The sequence below is a fragment of the Stenella coeruleoalba genome (genome assembly GCF_951394435.1).
Source record: "Stenella coeruleoalba genome assembly, chromosome: 20".
Taxonomy (NCBI): Eukaryota; Metazoa; Chordata; class Mammalia; order Artiodactyla; family Delphinidae; genus Stenella; species Stenella coeruleoalba.
In genome coordinates this window covers 4,362,595-4,383,929 of record NC_137166.1, presented here as the reverse complement: position 1 = coordinate 4,383,929, position 21,335 = coordinate 4,362,595, and the positions used below count along the sequence as shown (strand labels likewise).

At 54.0% G+C, this 21,335-nt stretch overlaps 1 protein-coding gene across 5 annotated transcripts; it reads left to right on the top strand.

The window, feature by feature from the left end:
• The first annotated feature begins 1,212 nt into the window (after positions 1–1,212).
• Positions 1,213–19,340, top strand: KLHL36 (kelch like family member 36). 5 transcript variants are annotated; one of them, XR_013825154.1, is made up of 7 exons: positions 1,293–1,399; positions 3,809–3,952; positions 8,395–9,468; positions 11,012–11,169; positions 13,200–16,082; positions 19,047–19,205; positions 19,297–19,340. XR_013825154.1 is itself a non-coding variant. In XM_079906232.1 (5 exons), exons 2-5 carry the CDS (start codon positions 3,821–3,823, stop codon positions 13,753–13,755), a joined length of 1,920 nt encoding a protein of 639 aa, XP_079762358.1. In that variant the 5' UTR covers positions 1,213–1,399; positions 3,809–3,820; the 3' UTR covers positions 13,756–18,583. The 5 variants fall into 5 exon arrangements, 2 of the variants coding, with proteins under 2 accessions (XP_079762358.1, XP_079762357.1); XR_013825155.1 differs by lacking the exons at positions 19,047–19,205; positions 19,297–19,340 and having other exon boundaries at positions 13,200–14,697; positions 15,980–18,583; XR_013825156.1 differs by lacking the exons at positions 19,047–19,205; positions 19,297–19,340 and adding an exon at positions 18,229–18,583.
• Positions 19,341–21,335: the final 1,995 nt, after the last annotated feature.

The following is a 21,335-nucleotide window of genomic DNA, read 5'->3' as shown; positions in this document are numbered from 1 at the left end:
GTGTGTTAGTTTCTGCTTTATAACAAAGTGAATCAACCATACAAAAATATGGAACGCTTCGCGAGTTTGTGTGTCATCCTCGTGCAGGGGCCATGCTAATATTTTCTGTATCGTTCCAATTTTAGTATATGTGCTGCCGAAGCGAGCACTGCAGCTTTACTGAGATACAGCTCATACCATATATTTTTTCTGGTTCTGGCGGCGCCGCGCGGCTTGTAGGATCTTAGTTCCTTGACCAGGGATTGAACCCAGGCCACAGCAGTGAAAACGCCACGTCCTAACCACTGGACTGCCAGGGAAATCCCAAATTCACCCTTTTGCATTGTACATTTCAATGGTATTTTCCGTATATTCAGAGTTGCGCAATCATCAATACCACCTAATTTCAGAACATTTTTATCACCCTCCCCCCCACAAATCTCTTAACAGCCACCCACTCCACTTACCCCCAACTGGTTAGCCCTGGGTAACCACTAAGCTTTCTGTCTCTATGGACTTGCCAGTTCTGGACACTTCATATAAATGGACTCATACAATATGTGTCCTTCTGGGTCTGACTTATTTCACTTAGCATAATGTTTTCAAGGTTTATCCAAGCTGTAGCATCAGTTTGACAAGGATAGATCCGTGATGGTTAAACTCATTCATTCCTCGAAAATTTATTGAGCGGCTACTAGGTGCCAGCCCTGGGGGCACAGCCAGGAATAAAACCGACAGTAAACCCTGCCCTGGAGGGTTTCTAGTGGGGGAGAGAGACAATAAGTCAAATGAACAAGGAAATGATTCAGAAGATTAGACGGTGGTAAAAGCTAAGTGAAGCGGAAAGCTGGAAACGGGGTTAGGAGAGAGGGATGGTGACTTTAATCACGGGGTCAGCGAAGGACTCACCGTAGGGTGAACGCAGAGGCCGACCGAGCTAAGGCTGGAAGGAGGTGAGGGTGCGAAGGTGCCACCGCGATGGCCCCTCCCAGCACTCCGGTCCCCCAGGCCCGGGACCATGCCTGTCCCTCCACGCCGTGTCCCCGCGCCTAAGACGGCGGGCGACACCCAGTAGGCATTTCACGGTGCGTGACTGTGAGTGGCCCGCCTGGGTCACAAGCGAGTCCTGCGGCCGGGTGGACAGCTGGGCGAGGCTGGGCGAGGACGCCGCGCCCCCCGCGCCCCCCGCGCAGGCCCCGCCCGCCTGGGGCAGGCCCCACCCCCGCGCCGCCAGAGCCCACCCCCTCCCGGCCGCCGCCATTGGCCGCGCGCGCCTCCGCCCTCGGCCTCGCACTTCCTGGCGGAGCCATGGCCGCGCACCCGGCCGGCCCACGGGCTCCGACGCCCGGGCCCCGCCGCCCCGCCCGCCCGGCCCCGCCGCTCGGAATCCCCGCGCCGCGCCCGTAGCGCGCCCTCCCAGGTGGGCCTCCGCGCGCACCCCGCTCCTGCCCGGGCCGAGAGCCGCGCGCCGTCCGGGGGCTGGGGCCGGGGCGGGGGGCGGGCCTGCCTCGGGAGGGTCCCCGGCCCCGCGAGCTGCGACCCGGTTCCGCCCCCGGGATCTCTTTGTGCTCGGGGGGTGGATCGCGGGGCCGGGGGCGAGCGGAGGGGCCGCCGCGGGGCCGGGGTGGGGGGTGGAGAGGGGGCCGCCGCCCCCTCAGGTGAGACAGGTGCGGCCTGTGCGGCCGGCCCGCGCGGCCCAGGTGAGTGACTGTCCTCGCGTCCCGCCGCGGGCGCCAGCCCCGGGCGCAACCCAGCTCCGCCTCCTCGCAGCCGGCTCGAGCCCGCCCGGGCGGCCGTTGTGCCGGCGGTTCCGCCAGGGGGTGCTGGGTACGAGCGAGCGACAGAGGCGTCCCCGGAGACCCTGCGGGCGAGACCCGGGATGGGTGGGTGCCGGCGGGCGTCCGCGTCCACCTCCACGACGCTGTTTCCCCGAGCGTTGCGGTCGGGCACGTTCAGGGTCGAAACCCGGGGAAGGAGCCGGGAGAGGAGGCTCCGTGGGGACCCTCCCGTCCGGACGCGGCCTCGGTTCCCGTGTTTACTAAAAGACCTTTTACGCCTCACTGGGGATCGCCACCGTCCCTGCGTGTGGCCTTGACCCCTCACCTGCTTGCAGAAAGCACTGGAGGCAGCTAATATCCACACTCCTGTAGCAGTGAGCCCCAGACCACTTTCCCGCAGACGAAAGGGAGCCTCCACAAGGGGATACTCTCTTTAGAAATCTTGGCCTAGAAAAGAAAGCTCTTAGCACTAAAGGCAGACCTGAGCCCTGGCTGGCTGCCTGCGGTGGTGCAGACTGTCTGCTGTGTGACCTTGGGCGGGGCCGCACGGCCACCTGAGCCTGGGTGTCAGAAACGATGGTGGCACCTGTCTCAGAGGGTGAAGGTGAAACAAGGAAGTCAGGGGTGAGCAGTAGGTTGGATGCTGGTGTCCTTCTCTTCCCTCTCTGAGCCCCCCAGCATCCTAGGAGCAGACAGAAAGGACAGGGGTGGGGACAGCTGGTCTTTGTCACAAAGTTGCTAGTTTGTCGAGAGAAATCCCGTTGTCCCTTCCTTCCCCCCAGGGAGCTGGCAGGGTGCACTGTGCCTGGATTTGTCCCCCCATCCTCCGTGGGAGCGCTGGAGCCCCCTCTGTGTGTCCCTGATTATCTTGACACAGAGCTGACTCCTTGTCACGTTGTTCCTTTTTAGCAAAGGCTGTGTGTTCAGTAGGTAACAGATTGACTCTTTTCAACTCCCCTAGCAGCGGGAAGAATTCCTCCTTAAACCCTCAGTCCCAGTATGCGACTTGTGCCCATATTGCTAGCTTAATCCTTCCTCTGTGTGCCCCCCATCCTCCAAGGTCCCCCAAAGCCTGGCTCTGTGCTGTTAGTGGGTTGCTTGACTTTTCAAAGCTGGAAGAAACCTTAACATCCCCTGATGCACCAGCCCAGTCCGTAGATTCAACTGTGAAGTCTACAGAGGTTAAGTTGCTTGGTCAAGTTTATCCTGCATGTTCCAGCCGGGGCATGGGCTCCCCCTGCAGAGGTTTCCTGCCTGTGGGCATTTTTTAAATGGTCAAGTGAAATAGCCCAGGGATTGAGAGCAGGAAAGCCTCCTTAGGTCTCCTTCTTCCTGTGTGTGACGCTGGGCAAGTTACTTCCCCTCACTGCCATCAGCTTCTTCCTTTATAAACTGAGGATAATAATAGTGCTGTCCTGGTGGGCTTGTTGTGGGGATTAAATCAGTGAGACACAGAAAACACGTAAGACAGTGCCTGTGTCTAGAATGTCTTTTATACTTGGTAGTCATCACTGCATCATATCCTTAACTTCATGAAATTTTAAAAGTATGAGATTCTTAAAGATTAGGCCACATTCAACCAGGCATCCCAGTGAAGGGCCCATGTCTGTCCAGTTTTGAAGCCGGACAGACTCAGGTTTGATTCCCAGCCATTCACTAGCTTTGTGACCTTGAGCTCAATATCCTCATCGATCAAATGGGTTAAGTGACATCAGCCCAGCCAGATAGTTGTGGGAGTTTAATGAGATAGCACATGTCAGCTTGGTTCCAGGGTCACAGTCTGGGTTCTGAAATGATAACTGTTGTCATTATAATCTTGATCTCTCGAAAAGGCCTAATTCAGCTCAAGCATCCAAAGGTAGGTACTTGTAGGAGGTGGGCTAAAAGACGTGATGAGGTGAAAAAGGAACACTTATTAAATGTTCTATCTGATTCTAACCCTCTGATTTTTCCAGCTCTCGGAGTAAGGGAGTTCTTTGTAGTACAGTTTTTTCTCCCTCTTTCCTCCATGTGACTGTTTCGCTCTTGCTGTCACTGATACCTGCCAGCAGAGCCTGCGATTCATGAATGACCTCGAGTTATTACTACACGCTCAGAAGTCCTGTTCTTGTCGCAGGGCTGCGATCTTGTTTATGATGGAGGGAAGCCGGCAGACGCGAGTGTCTCGGCCGTCCAAGATCAGCGAATCCTCAAAGGTCTGTGAATGGGTCGCTCACCGCCTGTGCACATTGCCAAGGAAGCATGAGATTTTTCTGATGAGCTCATTCTTATTGCGCAGACTGATTTTCTGTTCTTGGTGTTGGTGTTAATCTCCTTAACAATGACTAGAGGTGGCACAGGCAAGGAGTGGAAAAATCATAAAATCAGAGAGAGCAGGGGTTGGGGGTTGCGAGGGATGTTAGAAACACAACTTGACTCGTTTATCCAACACCTGGCATCTACAGGACAGGGTGGACGCCGTGGGATTTGTGTTTCCACTTGGGGCTCAAAAAATCCAAGACTGTGTCCGTGGAGAAGCCAGTCCACAACCTTATAGTGGGAGCAACACTTTGTGTACCTGGATGTTAAGGGCCCAGAGTCTTCCCCGGTCGTGACCTTCTGAGACCCTAGGAGCCAGTGAGGGTGGGTTCTCCACGGCGAGGCTACCTACCTGTGGCACACGGACTACATCAGACTCACCCTGGGAGACGGGGAGGGGGCAGGTGTCTCATGAGAAGCGCATATGCCCGGCCCCGCCCCAGACGTGCTAAATTAAAATCTCAGAGCAGGACCTGCAAATCTGTACCTTCAGCAAACTCTTCAGGTGACTTGGAGCGGTCCCTTCCCCCACAGCTGCTGTAGATAAGGTTTGGGGGACCAGTTGGTGAGACAGTCCCAATTTACACCTGTCTCTTTATGAATATTAAAACACCCTTTTCTTTATTTATTTTTTAATTATTTTTTCGGCCGCACCGCAGCTTGTGGGATCTTAATTCCCCGACCACACATTGAACCCTGGCCCTCAGCAGTGAAAGTGCAGAGTCCTAACCGCGGGACGGCCAGGGAATTTTTTTAAAGTGTCCTTTTTTGAAGATTAAATGTCATGTTTACCGTAGATCATGCATTCTCCATGGGGCTGACATTGCTTACAAGGAGATGAAATGGGTTCTTGGGGGTCTGGAAAGAATTTTACTCTTTTAAAGTATAAAGCTGTACATACAATACACACACAGATATATAGACTATATATTACGTGTTTAAATGACATGGCAAGCTATATAGAAAAAATATCTTAAAAGCAGACTGAAAAAGAGATGAAGAAATACCATTTTAGATAAAGGGAGTTGGGAGCAGCCTATAGATAAGAGGAGAAGAAGGGGGAACGAGGTTCGACAGGTGTGTAAAAAAGAAAAACGGGGTGTAATTTTCAGGGGAGGTTGGTCCTCCTGAGAAATGCTCTCGTGTTTCCATTTGAGTTGACTGAGAAGACTCTTGCCAAAGCCCGGCTTTATCTACTGCGAAACCCCAGAAGGGTCTTGCTGCTGACTCAAAGGGGCTTTGTCTGGGAGCTTGGCTGCAGAGACAGCGTAGCTTTCTAAGCTCGGCAGCACTAGAAATCTTTGTGCCTCCAAGCCAGATTCTGAGCTTGTCTCTCTCTGAATTGAAGCTTTTAGGAATAGGCTTCTCTGTCCCTTGGTTCATTGTATTTATGTTCCTAACTCTTTATATTTAAAAAGTGCCCAAATCATAATGTACCCTTGATTTTCTAGACATTGAACACACCCAGTTAAAGAACATTATCAAACCCTTCCAGCCCCTACAATCAAGACAGCCACTCGCCCAGCTTCCAGCCCTGCAGTTTTGCCTGCCCTTGAACTTATATACGTGGAGTCGGGGTGGGTCCCCTGGGTGCCTGGCTCGTTACTCTTGTCACCCTGCCTCTGAGGTTCAGCCTGGTTGCTGCACGTGCGGGTAGATCGTGCCCTTCTCGGAGCGGTGGAGTCTTCCATTGTGTGGCGGCCGCTGTTCATTTATCTGCTCTAAAATGTGTTGATCCACTTTGATGCTGAATTCTTTTTTATTTTTAATTATTTATTTTATTTATTTATTTATTTATTTGGCCATGCCGCGCAGCTTGCAGGATCTTAGTTCCCCGACCGGGGATCGAACCCGTGCCCCCTGTAGTGGAATCACGGAGTCCTAACCACTGGACCGCCAGGGAAGTCCCTGAGTTCTTTTCTAATATAAGATACCCCATACCTGCTTTCCGCCCAGTGTTAGATCCTGAGTTTCTTCACCTGATTAAGGTGCTAAAGTAAGAAACAAAGGAATGAACAGGGTTAATACCACTGGAGAATGTTGCAGGTTGGAGTTTCTAAATTATATGAAATGTTGCAACTCAGTTACTGATGCCAGTTTAACGTTGGGAAGTCACGTTTGTCTGTTTTTAGTTCTGGTCTCTGCTGCTGTACTAAATAACCAGAAATGGGCTGTAGTCAAGACCCAGGTAAAGAATTAAACTTGCCCGTTTAGCCTGGAGACCCAGCTGTAGAAACAGTGGCTGCCGTCCCCCCTGCCCTGGCTCGCTGCAGCAGGTGGCTCCCCTGGTAGCTGTCATCTGGGGCTCTCCCCAGTCCCCGCCCCTCCCCAGGGCTGTTTCCCTTTTCACGCGGTAGCCTGGGGACGTGTGTGCCCTTTTTAAGCGGGGTAATTCCAGCACCCTCACCAGCTTGGAAACAACCAGGAGCCCATGGTGGGCTGACAGCCCACCTGATGCCCCTCACTTGCTTCTCTAGGACACTAGCCTTCACTGTTACTCGGTAGCTTGCCGCTGTAGCGCCTTTTTCATTGCCTTCCTTCAGTCCGCACCCAAGAGGGGCCCCAAGCCAATATGTGTTGAAGCCCAGACCAGGCCAGCCTGGCTCTCTCTGAATAACCAGGATAGAGGGAGATACCTGTGTATATGGACCTTCAGGAAACCATCCTGTAATGTAAGGTAGGAGAGCTTGGCTCTGTAAACTGGGAAGGGAAGGAAGCTTTAGGGAACGTCTGTTTGGTACCCTCAGAATGTGAGGACATTGCCCGAGACTGTTGCACAGACAGAGCGATTGATGTGGGAATTGGCCGGACGGGGAAGAACCACGGGAAATAAAGTGCCCCAATTACTAATGCATCGGAGGCGGTAAGGAGCAGATTTGGAAGGGAAGAAAAAACCACCCCCCTGCCGTAGGACACATGTTGAGAAGTAACCCAGAAGGACCTGTGCACCAGTCACCCAGCTGCTCACACCTGCTGAGCCCTCACCCATCTGTGTTCCTTTCCACCACCACTTCCCCTCGGGCTTAACGCCTGCCCCGCCCCTTTCCCCAGTCCTCCCTGAATCGCCCTGCTACCTAGTTGGTATTTCTGAATGGTCTGTTTTTCCATATGTTGAATTTTTTTGTTGTTTTTATAGGGAATAAATAAAGCAGTGTGAAATATCCTAATTAGTTCTTCCAGGGCATAGAAACCGTGGTCTGGGTCTGATTTTTCTTTGCATCTTCAAAAGCCCAGGGCAGGCAGATAACAGTCAAGCAATGTCCACCAACCTGAATTTATTGAATTAATTCCTATTAACTATTCGTATTAATAGATTCGTTAATTCCAGTGTAGCGTGGTGATTAAAGGTTTGGGCTCTGGGATCAGACCTAGGTTCAAATCCCAGCCCCGCCCCTCAGTCCCTGTGGGACTTTGGGCAAGTTCCTTAGTCTCTCTGAAGCTCACTTTTCCTCCTCTGGAATAAGGGGGTTACAACTGACGTTCCGTTGGAGGGTTCCTGGGATGCTCAAATGAGAGTGTGCAGGCGAGTGCACAGTGCGGTCTGCGGCACATACAGCTCCCGGGAAAAGACAGCGTTCCTGCAATTTACATACATTTTCTGGCAATGACTGTTGAAGCCGTGTCTCTGAAAGTAAGATTCCCCAGAGCACGTTAGTCTGGATATACTGCAGTCTCTGGGACCCTCTAGCTCCCTGGACTGGTCTCTGTAGCATAGCTGTCGGCACCGCGACTCCGTGGGAACTGACGGTCACAGCTGCTGACTTTGCTCCCGCTGTCCCCGGGCCAGCTCTGCGCTATGTTCTGGCTCATGACCCCTCCCCCGCACCAAACCTGGGGGAGACCAGGAGCCGAGGCTCAGGCTGCTCGTGACTCACCCGGGTCACACAGCTGCAGAGCAGTGGCGCTGGGGTTCCACCAGCTCCTGTCCGACTTGAGAGGCCACGCCCCAGGCAACTTCACCCTCCCGATAGGACAGCGTTTTCGAACCTATGTGCCGTGACCCACACACACTAAGGAGGAAAGAGAGACAGGGAAGGAAGGAAACTTTGGGGAATCCTGTTTACAAAGAAGGAGGAGAGAGGGAAAACGAAACAAAGGGAAAAAGAAAGATTGAGTTAAAATTTTTATTTGTAAAGAAGGGAGGAAATATACAAACACATATGCACACGTACAGGGAAACACCCTGGCTTTCTGCGAGGTGCTCTGACACCTTGTTGCCTGTTCTCTCATTCCACTGTATGTCAGTGCTGGTCGCGTAGCGCTAGCTGGGCCGCTGCGGTGTGGGGGCGGGTTGACGGCCCCCTCCCCTCCTGACGCGCGCTCTCCACCGCCACCGCAGGCGTTCCGCTGGGCCGACCACTCAAGCACGGTGCTGCAGCGGCTGAACGAGCAGCGCCTGCGCGGCCTCTTCTGCGACGTGGTCCTGGTGGCCGACGAGCAGCGCGTGCCAGCCCACCGCAACCTGCTGGCAGTGTGCAGCGACTACTTCAACTCCATGTTCACCCTCGGCATGCGCGAGGCCTTCCAGAAGGAGGTGGAGCTGATCGGCGCCTCCTACGTCGGGCTCAAGGCCGTGGTGGACTTCCTGTACGGCGGGGAGCTGGTGCTGGACGGTGGCAACATCGACTACGTCCTGGAGACAGCCCACCTGCTGCAGATCTGGACGGTGGTGGACTTCTGCTGCGAGTACCTGGAGCAGGAGGTGAGCGAGGACAATTACCTGTACCTGCAGAAGCTGGCCTCCATCTACAGCCTCAGGCGGCTGGACGCCTTCCTTGACGGCTTCATCCTCAGCCGCTTCGGCACGCTGTCCTTCACGCCCGACTTCCTGCAGAACGTCTCCGTGCAGAAGCTGTGCGCCTACCTGGGCAGCAGCCAGGTGCAGCGGGAGTGCGAGCACGACCTGCTGCAGGCGGCCCTGCAGTGGCTGACGCAGCGGCCCGAGCGCGAGGCCCACGCCTACCAGGTGCTGGAGAACATCCACTTCCCGCTCATCCCCAAGAACGACCTGCTGCACCGCGTCAAGCCGGCCGTGTGCTCACTGCTGCCCCGCGAGGCCAACTGCGAGGGCTTCATCGAGGAGGCCGTGCGCTACCACAACAGCCTGGCGGCCCAGCCGGTCATGCAGACCAAGCGCACGGCCCTCCGCACCACCCAGGAGTGCCTGCTGTTTGTGGGCGGCGAGGTCTCCGAGCGGTGTCTGGAGCTCAGCGACGACACCTGCTACCTGGACGCCCAGAGCGAGCAGTGGGTCAAGGAGACGCCCCTGCCGGCCCGGCGGAGCCACCACTGCGTCGCCGTGCTGGGGGGGTTCATCTTCATCGCTGGCGGCAGCTTCTCGCGGGACAACGGAGGGGATGCGGCATCCAATCTTCTTTATAGGTATGACCCCCGCTGTAAACAGTGGATCAAGGTGAGATTAAAGCCAGATTATTTCTTTACTCTTGAGGACTTTTGATCTCCTTAACCTTAGCCTTGACTGCCCCCACCCCCTTCTCTCGGGCCTTGACCACCACCCTGCTTCTGAACGAGGTGTGACGATAAAGTGACAAGCCACATCATTCCCCCCACCCCCCGGTTGGGGGCGGTGAGGGCTGACCGGCCACCTTCTGCAGGGACGGTCGGTGTCCAGAGCATCGCCGTGCAGTAGAACTTTCTTCACCGACAGAACCGTTCTTCATCTGCGCCATCCGATACGGTAGCCACCAGCCACGTGTGGCAGTTGAGCGCTTGAAACGTGGCCCGTGGGACTGAAGAACTGAGTTTTCCATTGTATTTCATTATCACTAATTTACATCTGAGTGTAAAAGGCCACAGGAGGCCAGTGGCTACCATATTGGATGACACGGGTCTGGAAGATTGACCCAGAGTTCTGACAACCTCCCCGTGTCTCAGAGTCTCCGCTGAGTTCCTCTTTGGGGCAGGTTTGGAGCTGGTCAAGGGGGCCACGAAGGCTCACACCTGCTGGGAGTCGTGGCCCTTCGGCAGGTGTGCCAGCTGATTCCGGGACAGGCCTGGGTCTTGATGTCAGACCCAGCTTCACGCCCCAACTTGGCTAAATCGTAGCTGGGGGTTTCAGACCGGTTCCTTGCCCACTCCAAATTTCAGCTTCTCCCTCTGGAAACGGGAGGGGGGATGCTGACCTTCCAGGGTCGGTGGTTGTAGCTCATGTTGATTGGCACATGTGCTCCTTTCCTCCCAAGAACCAGATGGCCACCCATGAAAGTCTGTCTCAATCTTTATACTCACACCTCAGTCTTCTTACTTAACTCGGTGCTTTTCTGAGCTCAAGGCTCCGAAGGGACTTGGGTGACCTGTTGATTTTATTCTCAAAACTCTAAAACCAAGGTGTAAGTCTTGCACTTGCAGTTGAAGGAGGCTTGCAGCTTTGAAGCCCGTCCTCCAAACCTTCATCACGGTCGCAGCCTGACATGGGCTCCTGCAGGACCATGTTCATTCGTGTGTTCTGCTTGGATGATTAAGAAAAGAAAGAGAAAGACTTGGGTCTTCCATTGCTAATTTTCTGTGGAGCACCACCTTATGCCCATCAACACGGATGAGAATCAGCATTAAGTTTTAAAATATCTGATTGTGGGGGGGTGAGGGGAAAGATGAACTTTTATTTCAGGAAACCACTACATCAGCAGTTCTGACCTGTGTGTGCTGCAGAATTCCAGTCCACAAGGTCGGCCACGTGGCCAGACAGGTTTGGGGAAGTGAATTCTCTGTCCCTCTCTTGGGGATTCACGAGGTCTCGAGGGTCCTGGGGGCCCTGAGAAATCCCGCCTACAGAGTCCCCCTTTCTTCAGGTTTGGCTCCCTTCCCCAGGCTCACGTGGCCACCACCTCGCCTTCCGGGGCTGTGCCTTTCGTGGAGCATGTTTGGGGGTGCGGTGCTGGATGTTGACGCTGACCCGAGTTTGGGGAAGGGAAGGTACAGGTGTCTCGCCTCCGCAGGTGGCCTCCATGAACCAGCGCCGCGTGGATTTCTACTTGGCCTCCATCGAAGACATGCTGGTGGCCGTCGGCGGCCGGAATGAGAATGGAGCTCTCTCGTCGGTGGAAACCTACAGTCCCAAGACCGACTCCTGGTCCTATGTGGCCGGCTTGCCAAGGTGATTGGGGTTTTGTGGCAGACCCTACAGACGTGGAGGCTTTGGGGTTACAGTTGAGCCCACCTCCCTTTCTGGATACTTTGGCCTTCCAATTCCAGGAAGAATCTCCTGGCTTGTAAAAACAGCGTGGGGAGCAGAGGGCATGGTTGTCAGGGTGCCTGTTCTGGGCCGTCGGAGTGCAAGTGTCAGCTCTGCCACTGAGACAAACATCCCTCTGTTTCTGAATCTCTTCACTTCCTGAGTTTCCGGGAAATGAGTGCTGAGTTCAGAGAGTGAGAGATTTACTGCAAATCCCTCTGACTTTGGGCAGGAGGAGTACAGAGGGTGAGGGTTCTCTACCCTCCATCTGACTCCAGCAAGTGTCCTCACCCCACACTCTCTCTTTTTCCTCATCTGTAAAGGGGATGTGATGTCAGTACCACCCTGTCAGGGTGTCCACTCACTGCCTTTGTTACTGTCACGGGCTTAGCAGAGGTGCTGCCGTTTATTTGAGCAGCTCCCTACGGTAGAAGCTGCACGGCTCCTCCAGTCCCCGCCCCTCCCCCCCACCCCACAGTAACGACCACCTTCAGGTAAAGGTTCCAAGAAGCCGATGAAGTAACACCTGGACACCTGTGGATAAGGTGATTGGACAATCATGATAGTAGCTGTTGATCACCACGTGCCAGCCTGGGCCATGTGCTTGATGTGATGAGTCCCTTGATATCCACAGTGATCCAGTGGGGTGGGTAATAACCCATGTCATGGATTACCCAAACCCGAATGCCCGTGAACGGAGAGCTCAACCGTATAATTCCTGACCCTGTCCTAGGCAAAGCAAGACCTGGTTCAGGTCTTGTGTACCACCCCACTTTACAGATGGAGAAGGGAGACTTAATTACATAAGAGTATCTGCCTCTGTCACTTTCTCCAGGCCAGCCGGGGTGGTTTCTGTACCTTAAGTGCGACAACAACCCTATCGTTATTTTTTCTAAGTGGACCATCGATGTCCAGAGTTGGAATAAACGTAACCCATGATGCTGCCGTCATTAGGGCATGCATGCCCCACGTTTGTTCCGTTTGTTTACTCATACTTTTTTCATTCATTGACTTACTTGTATAATGAGACCTCCACAAACCCACAGCCCAACCCAGGAGTCGAAGACGTTGAACGGTAGCCCACCTGCCTGGGACCCATTTGCCCCGTGTGCTCTTCTCCCATCCGCTTGCTTCCCGCCTCCAGCTAAGGAATCACCATCCTGAATGTCGTGACGCCATTCCCTTTTTGTTCCACTTTTGTGTGCACTTTTTTTTGCTGTTGGTAATCTCTTCTTTGTCTGTATATAGATCTCATTTTTTAGAGCGATTTTAGGTGTAGAGAAAATTGAGCAGAAAGTACAGAGGTTGCCAGGCGCACCCAGCTTCCCCCGTTGCAGTAACTGGTACATTGTTTCCAGCTAATGCAGCGAAGTCGATATGTTAGCTAAGCTCTCTAGTTTACATCAGGCTCCCTCTCTGGGTTGTGCATTCTGCGGGTTTTGACACGTGTATGATGATGTGTATCCATGATTACAGTGTCGTACGGCATAGTCCCAGTGCCCGGAGAATCCCTCGAGCTCCATCTTTTCATCCCTCCCTGCTTCCCCTGAGCCGCTGGCAGCCACTGATACTTACTGTCCCTGTAGGGCTGACTTTTCCAGACGGTCGTGTAATTGGAGCTGCACTTTGTCGCAGGCCCTGCTTGATGTGTGATGGGACCAGGGCCACACATGTGCCTCAGTGGCGTAGCGTTTCTAGCCCTAATGAGACAGATGCGGTCTTGTGATGATGCCCACTTCTCAGATGGGCAGAGAGAGGACAGAGCTGCCCGTGTGTCACCTGCCCTGCTCCATCTGTCACCCCCTCCCATCCTTACCACCCCCTCAGAGGGCAGCTTGTCCCCACTTTGCCGAGGAGAAGACCGGGTCCCCGGCTCACAGAGGCCCAGCCTGTGCAGCACTGAGCTCCCGCTCTGTCTCTGTCGGTCCGTCCATCCATCTGTCTCTCCACAGGTTCACGTACGGCCACGCGGGCACCATCTACAAAGACTTCGTGTACATCTCAGGGGGCCACGACTACCAGATCGGCCCCTACCGCAAGAACCTGCTGTGCTACGACCACCGGACAGACGTGTGGGAAGAACGGCGGCCCATGACCACGGCACGTGGCTGGCACAGCATGTGCAGCCTGGGGGACAGCATCTACTCCATCGGCGGCAGCGACGACAGCCTCGAGTCCATGGAGCGCTTCGACGTGCTGGGCGTGGAGGCCTACAGCCCGCAGTGCAACCAGTGGACCCGCGTGGCACCACTGCTGCACGCCAATAGCGAGTCGGGGGTGGCCGTGTGGGAGGGCCGCATCTACATCCTGGGCGGCTACAGCTGGGAGAACACGGCCTTCTCCAAGACGGTGCAGGTCTACGACCGCGAGAAGGACAAGTGGAGCAAGGGCACCGACCTGCCCAAGGCCATCGCCGGCGTGTCCGCCTGCGTGTGCGCCCTGAAGCCACGGCTGGAGGACAAGAAGAAGAAGGGCAAGGGCAAGAGGCCGCAGGACCGCGGCCAGTGACGCCGCCGCCACCGCCTACGGCGCGTCTGGAGACCAGCAGCCACTTGGTAGAATCCCGGAACCATTATCAACGACTTAGCAGCTTTTTTTACTTTTATGATTCTTGGTATTTCTATGATATCACAGTAACCGATTAAATATTCTGTATGACTTGACATATTATCTTGCTTGAATAATTAAAGCGGGGCCCAGGCAGGAGCGACCCCTGTGTCTATGCAGGGCTGCTTCCCACGTTGCGAACCCCCATGGGTGACCCCCCCGACGGTCCCCCAGAGAGCAGCCAGGGCAGGGGTGACGCAGAAATTTTCCTATCGAAACGAAGGGCTGCGGTGGGACATTACAGATTCCCTAGTCCACGCCTCCCCAAACCTGGCTGAGCTTTGAAGAAAACAGGTTCCTGAGCCCCGCCTCAGAATTATCGAGTCTGAAACTACCAGGAGTGGTGTAGGGGAGCCTAGAAACTCCTTTAGCCGGTCCCTGGGACTACTGAGCGTCGGCCATGTTTGGAAATCGTTGGCAAGGGCGACATGCCAGGTGGAGCACAGAGACCCATAGAGGGTGCCTGCGTGACCGAGAGCCACCAGCTCGCCGGCAGTCAGGCGAGCCGTGGGACTTCTCACCAGGGAGGCCTCCCCACTGGGATTCCTTGCTCAGATGACTGCTACTTCTAAATAATCCTGTTTCTCCTGGTTGGTGGTCTTCCCGAATTCTAAAAGGGGGTCGGTAATCAAGGAAGAACGGTAAAAAGGGCGCCTTATTCTGTGATTTGTGCTCTCGTCTCTTTACCGTTTCTTTTTTCTGGAACCCGCCGTTTCTCAGATTACGATGTACTGAGCCCCACAGATCTCCATTTATCACTCAGGAAAGAAAAAGGGAGCCTGCAGAATGTGCCATTGTCTTCTGTGACTCCAGCTCTGAGAAGCCACGGGAAGCTCCACGCGAGTGAGTGAGGGCCCGTGGATCCCCAACAAGGGAAGGTTGTCCGAGCATCTCCCTCGACGCCGGCGCCGGATCCTGGTTGCGGCCGTCTGCTGCCGAGTAGTTGTGTGCTGGGCGCCAACTTCTTTAACAAGTCATGAGCTGTTTCCCCCTTCATTAAGTGACAGATGAGACAATGGGCAGGTCTCCTCCCAGGGGTTCAGCTCTCTCAGTCTATATAAGCTGTGAAAGTGGATTCCGCACCTCCTCGTGAGATGCGTGACCGGCCCGGCCCGGTTCCTGCAGTTACCGGAACTCACAACAGTAGCGTGTGCCGTTTAAGGAGAGTTTGAGACTCGTGCCCAAGCCGCTGTGTCACACCAGGACGATGGGCATGGGGTGGGTTTTAATCACGAGACAAGGGAGACCTTAGTGATCTATACTGAGGCGCAGATCTGACTGCAGAGACGAGAACACTTCCAGATGTATCGTTAACACTGCTGTTAGAATGAGAATCTCAGTTAACTTCTTTTTCCCTTTTTTGTCTCCACTACACTTCCTTTCCTTTCTCTCAAAGGTTTACTGTGATTTTGATCGGCCTCTCTCTCTAGTAACCGGGAGAGCTGAGAGCCACTTGGGAGTTGAAAGCTTCGGTACCCGAACGATTGCCCCCTCTCGTGAGACGGGCGACCTGTCTGCATATTTAGCTGGTTCCCTGCCTATGGAAGTCGCTAAAGGCTTCCAGACTCTTGAGAGGTTCTGCAAGGCATACAAACAGTCAAACCAAAAAACTGTCCATCTTCCTGGAGCTCTTTAAAACAACATTTAGGTGTATTAAAGGCTCTGAGGAGTCGTGCATTAACTGCTAACCCTCCATCAACCCAGCATTTCCAAACTTCATTGAGCCCGAAACCCTTCTTTTACCTCAAACCTAGTCCAGCCCTCCTCGAAACATGTTTTGCAGAACTACTGCCAATTTTGGAATAAGCTTACCCCCTTCCTGTTCCAGGAAAGGTTTCATTATTTGAAGACCCTTTAGAAGGCACAGAACCTGTAGTCTGTTCTCCCCACTTCAGCCCAGGTCATGAGCAGAGAGGTGGTCGTTCAGTCAGAATCCAGGGGCAGGTCGGGCTGAGCACATGGAAAGGCCGTGCGTGCTCTGGGGAGCGGGGAAGGCCTTGACCTTAGGAAGCGGACAGGCACGAATTTTTAGCCTAAGCCAGCCGTTGTGTTTTTGACTTCCAGGACGTGTCCCAGGATAAGGGTGCAGTGCTGGCCTCTACTCTGACTTTCTTGTGCCTTGCAGGTTAACATACCGTGTCCTGCACCGACTATTCTGTGATGTCTCCCTTGCCACTGTGAAGGATGTTTGTGATTTACATGCCTTGGAATCTAATACGATTGAGGCGGTGAGTGTTCCTTGAAAGGTAGGGTTGACGAGGAAGTTTCCTTTTGGAGACCAACTTCAGATCATTGGCAGTGGCTCCACTGCGCTAACAAAGGCTTTCGAGCTCACTGGCGTCCGTGGAGCGGAGGGTCCTGACCCGTGAGCTGCGCCTGCCTGGATGAGGGAGAGCACAGTGGTGGGACTGTGGCAGGTCTCTGCTGTCTGTGGTTTTAAGATGGACATCACCGTGCCGTGCGGTGCAGCTAAGATCGGAAGAAAATGGTTTATAACCCAGGTGGGCAGAGCTTGGGGACGTACTTATGCAGGTGGGCATTAGAACGGCAAAATCACGATAGTGTGATTTCAAACCATGGTGATGCAGGCTTGGGTTCTCCTGGCTGCCACGTTGAGACAGAAACCGCAACTTCTGCCATGATTTTGTCAGACTCAGCGCTCCGAGCTGTTCTGCTAGAACTTTGACGATGCTTGGATCATCTTACTTTGATCTTTCAGAATGAGCCTGGTGGGCTTTTATTGAGGTTCTGATTTTTTTCTTTTAAAGAACCAGAGTTTTAACTTCATATTAGTGGTAGCTTTTGAGTTTGATCCTCACCCAAATTGGAACCCTGTTTGCTTAAGCAGAGTAGAAGAGCTGAAGAATCCTCGTTCCTTACAGTGGTCTCTCTGCTGTTTAAAATACACGGAGATTAGCTCAGCACCTGCTTGCGTGTGTGGCTCAATTCGTATTTTCAACATCCTGCTGCTTTAGAAATCTAGAGTACCAGGTAGGACTCCTTCTAGATCTCGATCTGAGCAGAAAACCTCATGTGTGTATTTATATTCTGAACGCCCCTCCCCTTGACCCTGAATGATATAAGTCGACCTGAATGATAGGAACCCCAGAAGCCAACCGTAAAGGGTGTTCGATTTGGGATGGGAACCCAAATGCCAAAGGGAGGTGGAGTCCCTCCCAGGTCCCACTCTGAGTTCAGATGAGTTCACCTGTGGCTCAAAGTGCCTGGCCCCTAAGCCAGGAGTGACCTTTGGGTGATTTGCAGCCGTGGGGGAAGGGAAAGGACGGCACCCTGCCACCCCAACCCCCTTGTAGACGTAGCAGCCTCCGCCTCTTACCCTGGTCCCCCGTGGCACGTGGCTCTGCCAGCCACTTAGCTTTTGGCTCTCGGAACTTTTGGCCAGAATCTCAGACCACTGGTCCCAGACCTGGAGGGGCAGTTCCGTGTGGCGTGGACATCCTTGCTGTCTCTCTGGAGATTCTGAGCATCTTCAGCGGGAAAGGGGGCGGAGTCCCCATCTCCAGGATAAACCTCTGAAATGTAGGGCAGCCCTCCGGGTGCTTAGAGAGCCTGCCCTGTGTGTCCGCCAAGCCTGGCAGTTTTTAAAGTTTTTTGAAATGTTTTGATACTTTTTGATACCATTTGCTAATAACCTTTTGTAGTTGCCTGCCGGGGTTCTCCACCTCCCCCCACCCCTCGAGCTTGCGCTAGACAGCAGGCGTCCCCAGGTCAGCGCCAGGGTCTCGCCCACCTCCTGTGGCTGTGACTCTCCTCCGTGGCTGCGATCTGGTACAAACTCTTGAATTGTGTAAGGGCACACGTGGCCCGGGAGTGTGCCTGTCTTGGGCCCCCCAGCTGAGCAGAAGGGCAGTGCTCTATGATGAGGACACTCTTCACGCCCTGAGATGTTGTGCATTTCTTCCAAAGGTCCTACCTCAGCAGTGCGCAGAGTTGAAAAGATACCTGAGGGCTGATCCATGTATCACCTGTCCAGTACAGGTCGTTCCTCAACCCAGGGCATGGCTGGGTCTTGATTCACTCCCGTCCACGCCTCCTTTTAAAGAGACATTTTGACATGAAATCCACACAAGCTGTTAACAGTGAACCATCCTGCACTTTGCAGAGTGACTGCCCTTAGTTTTGGAGGTCGTTCATTTCTTTTTTTTTTTTCCCTTTTTACCTGGGTAGAATTTGTGGCTTCGCAGGGTGTTTGGGGGTCTCAAGAAATTGTCTTTTGGTTGCCTTAGTTAAAAGAGTTGAATGAATGTACAAATTTTGGTGGTAGAGGGGGGCGGAGGAGAAGAACCCTCCCGTGTCAGTTTTCTTTGAGAAAAGGAACTCCACTTTTCAGAGTTACTTGAGCCGTCCTTACAGGTTTGCTTGCGACGGAAGGAAAAGTCCTTTGGACCAACTGAAATCCATCATCAGTACCAGCCCCCTTGCAAAATGAGTAAGATCTTTGATGATTAAGTATTGATAATTCACTGGGTATGTTCTGGCTACTCAAGTTACCGAAATCTGTAATTACGTGTGTGCCCTTTTTTTAAATTTGTTGCTTTTGTATTTGTAGCTGTATGACACCCAAAGCTTTTCTGTGTCTTACCTCTTCTTTAATTAATTTTCTGCACGTTGATTTCCCCCCCCCCTCTGTTTTTAATTCCATAAAGGATATTCGATTCTCAGAACACATTAAACATGATTTGCCTGCTAGGGTCTGGCTTATTTTATAATTATATCCCTTGGTCTTGTGTGGTTATTGTAATAATCTTCAGTCCAATTTTCTCCGCCTACATGAAAAAGAACCCCTTGCGTGTTGAGCCCAAATATAATTTGGAAATTAACCAGACTGCCTTTCAGTGTGGCGGCAGGCTGGGACGTTTCCATTCTGCTCTCACTGTGCTTCTAATGACTGTATTTTACCAGGAATTTCATTCAGATCCTTGACTGCAGCCCCAAGTCCTGTGACCGGAACTGAAACTATTTGCTCCAATTTGTGTCCGTTGGGGTAATTTGATAGGAAAAGAAAAACAGACAAGGAATGGGTTATGTTTATCAGAAAGATACAATAACATTTCTAGAAGAACAGAGTCCCTTGACTGCCCTTGGGGCCCAGGAAGGGGAAGACGGCTCCCCTGCACGGCCACCGGCAAGCAGACGAGCCCAGTCACGGCCTCGGGCGTTTCTTCCCGCAGCGTTTGGCAATTCAGCTTTGGGAGGATGGTGGGAAGTACCTGCCATGCATATCGCACCTGGAAACTGGATTCGAATTCGCCTGTGAGCTGCCCCAAATGGGACACCGGCTACCAGATGCTAAATTCGCCTGGATTCTTTCATTTCCAGAAGAATCTTAGGTTAGAAACGATGCTCCTCCCCTTTTCCGGATGAAGCACCCAGAGCGCGAGCTAATTATCTTACCCAAGTGCAATTACCTCACCTCCCCAGCAGGTCCGCACTCGTCTTGGTTTGGGTCTTCTTGGACAGAGAGCCTTAGGTGAGGGCTTGGTCCTCATGTTCCCAGGAAGCCCAGCGAGACCAGGAAGGAGGAAAGGCTGCTCATCAGGTGCTTTACCTACGGCTGAGTAGGAGCCCCCCCCCCCCCCCCCGCCCCCAACCCCGCCGCCACGCCGTGGCTTAAAGCCATAGCATCAGTTATTTTTGCTGACAAATCTGAGGGCTGCCTGGGCTCAGGTAAGCAGCGCTCACCTGGGTCTCACACAGTCCCGGCCAGGTGGCGGCTCCTGGAGGCTCACTGCCCCTCCCCCTCCTTCCTTTCCCTCTGCTCTGCTCCCCCTGCCCCTGCCCCATCCCACGGGTCTCTCTCTCTCTGGTCCCTCCAGGTGCTGGCCCTACCACATTTCTTACCTGGCAGCCAGAGTCTCCCAGAAAGCGTGTGCCAAGTGCGACTGGCAGCGGCCAAGTGGCTGCCATCCTGCTGCCTGAGGGCATCACAAAGGCCCCACAGGTTGGAGGTGGCGGGGGCGACAGAGATGGCATCTCTCGGCGGGAGGGGGGTGCGGGTGGGTATCAATGAATTGGAAAATCCCACAGGAGCCCGTGTGTTCCCACACATCCTCTGCCCAAGGAAGGGGGGCGGAAGCTCCCAGAGGCCCTAACCACCTCCACTCTGGGGCTGCTCTGCTCACCGAGCTCGCTCTTCAGTGTCTGGGAGGACTTGGGGCAGAAAGAAGCACCGTGTGTGACGGAGGGGGATGCTGTCAGCTTGAGGCCAGCGTGGCCCACCCTGTAGTGGAATCAGAGGACGGCAGAGGGTCTGTGTCGGATCCCAGAGGCGCCTGCTACGTCTGGAGCTGGATTTTAACCCGAGTCTGCCAGCTCAGACCCAGTTCTTTCAACTACCTGAAAATGATCACCATGTAAGTTCCCTGCGTGGGATATTAGGTCCCCGGAAGGCCGTGCTGGGATGCAAATATGTGAGCTGAGGGGCTAACGAGGGAAGCCGTTAGCTTTCGCTCAACCACGGGCACAGATGCTGTCCCTAACGCAGAATTAGCAGAGAGGCAGTGGGTGCAGGACAGGCAAGTCTGCAGCGGGCTGGGGGAGGGGAGACTGAGGACCCAAGCGCATCTCTTCAGATCTACCTACAGAAGAGGTCCACACCACAGGTCGGCTGAGGCCAAGGCCATTGTCCCAAGGACCCACCTACGTCCTCCGTGGAGCTTGACAGCTGAGTGTTCTCACAAAGCTGCCACATGGTCACTAGGTGTCCGCTTGTGCCAGGCAGGCACCGAGGGGGGTGAGGGGGCGATACGGTGGTGAACAGACAGCAAGACGTCCTCCCCAAGGACTTACATCCCAGTGGGAGAGACAGACCAACAAAGCCAGGTCAGGTAGGGATAGCGGCAGAACGCACTGAAACCCACCGAACCGTACCCTTAGATGGGCAGATGTTACGTGTGTGAGTTATATCTCAGCAAAGCTTTTTTTTTTTCAAGCTCTGCACGGGGAGTCCACATGGCAGGTCAGGGGAACAAAAGGCGCTGAACAAGGGCTTCCCTGGTGGCGCAGTGGTTGAGAGTCCGCCTGCCGATGCAGGGGACGCGGGTTCGTGCCCCGGTCCGGGAAGATCCCACATGCCGCGGAGCAGCTGGGCCTGTGAGCCATGGCCGCTGAGCCTGCGCATCTGGAGCCTGTGCTCCGCAACGGGAGAGGCCACAACAGTGAGAGGCCCGCGTACCGCAAAAAAAAAAAGGCGCTGAACGAGAGAGAGCTGGGGGCAAATCGCAGAGCATCTGAGCAGCGGAAACCCATCAGGAGGCCTCTGCCATCACCGCCATCCGCTCCAGTGATGGGGACCGAGAGCAGAGACTCCCCGATAAACCCCCGTGGGAACACACCCCAGCTGTCCCAGCTCCCTATTGCTGGTGCTCAAAACAACTTAATTATATTTTACAATATTGTCGGCCGGGAATTGGTGTGGGGCTCAACTAGGAGATACTACTGTTCCACGTGGCTCCAGCCGG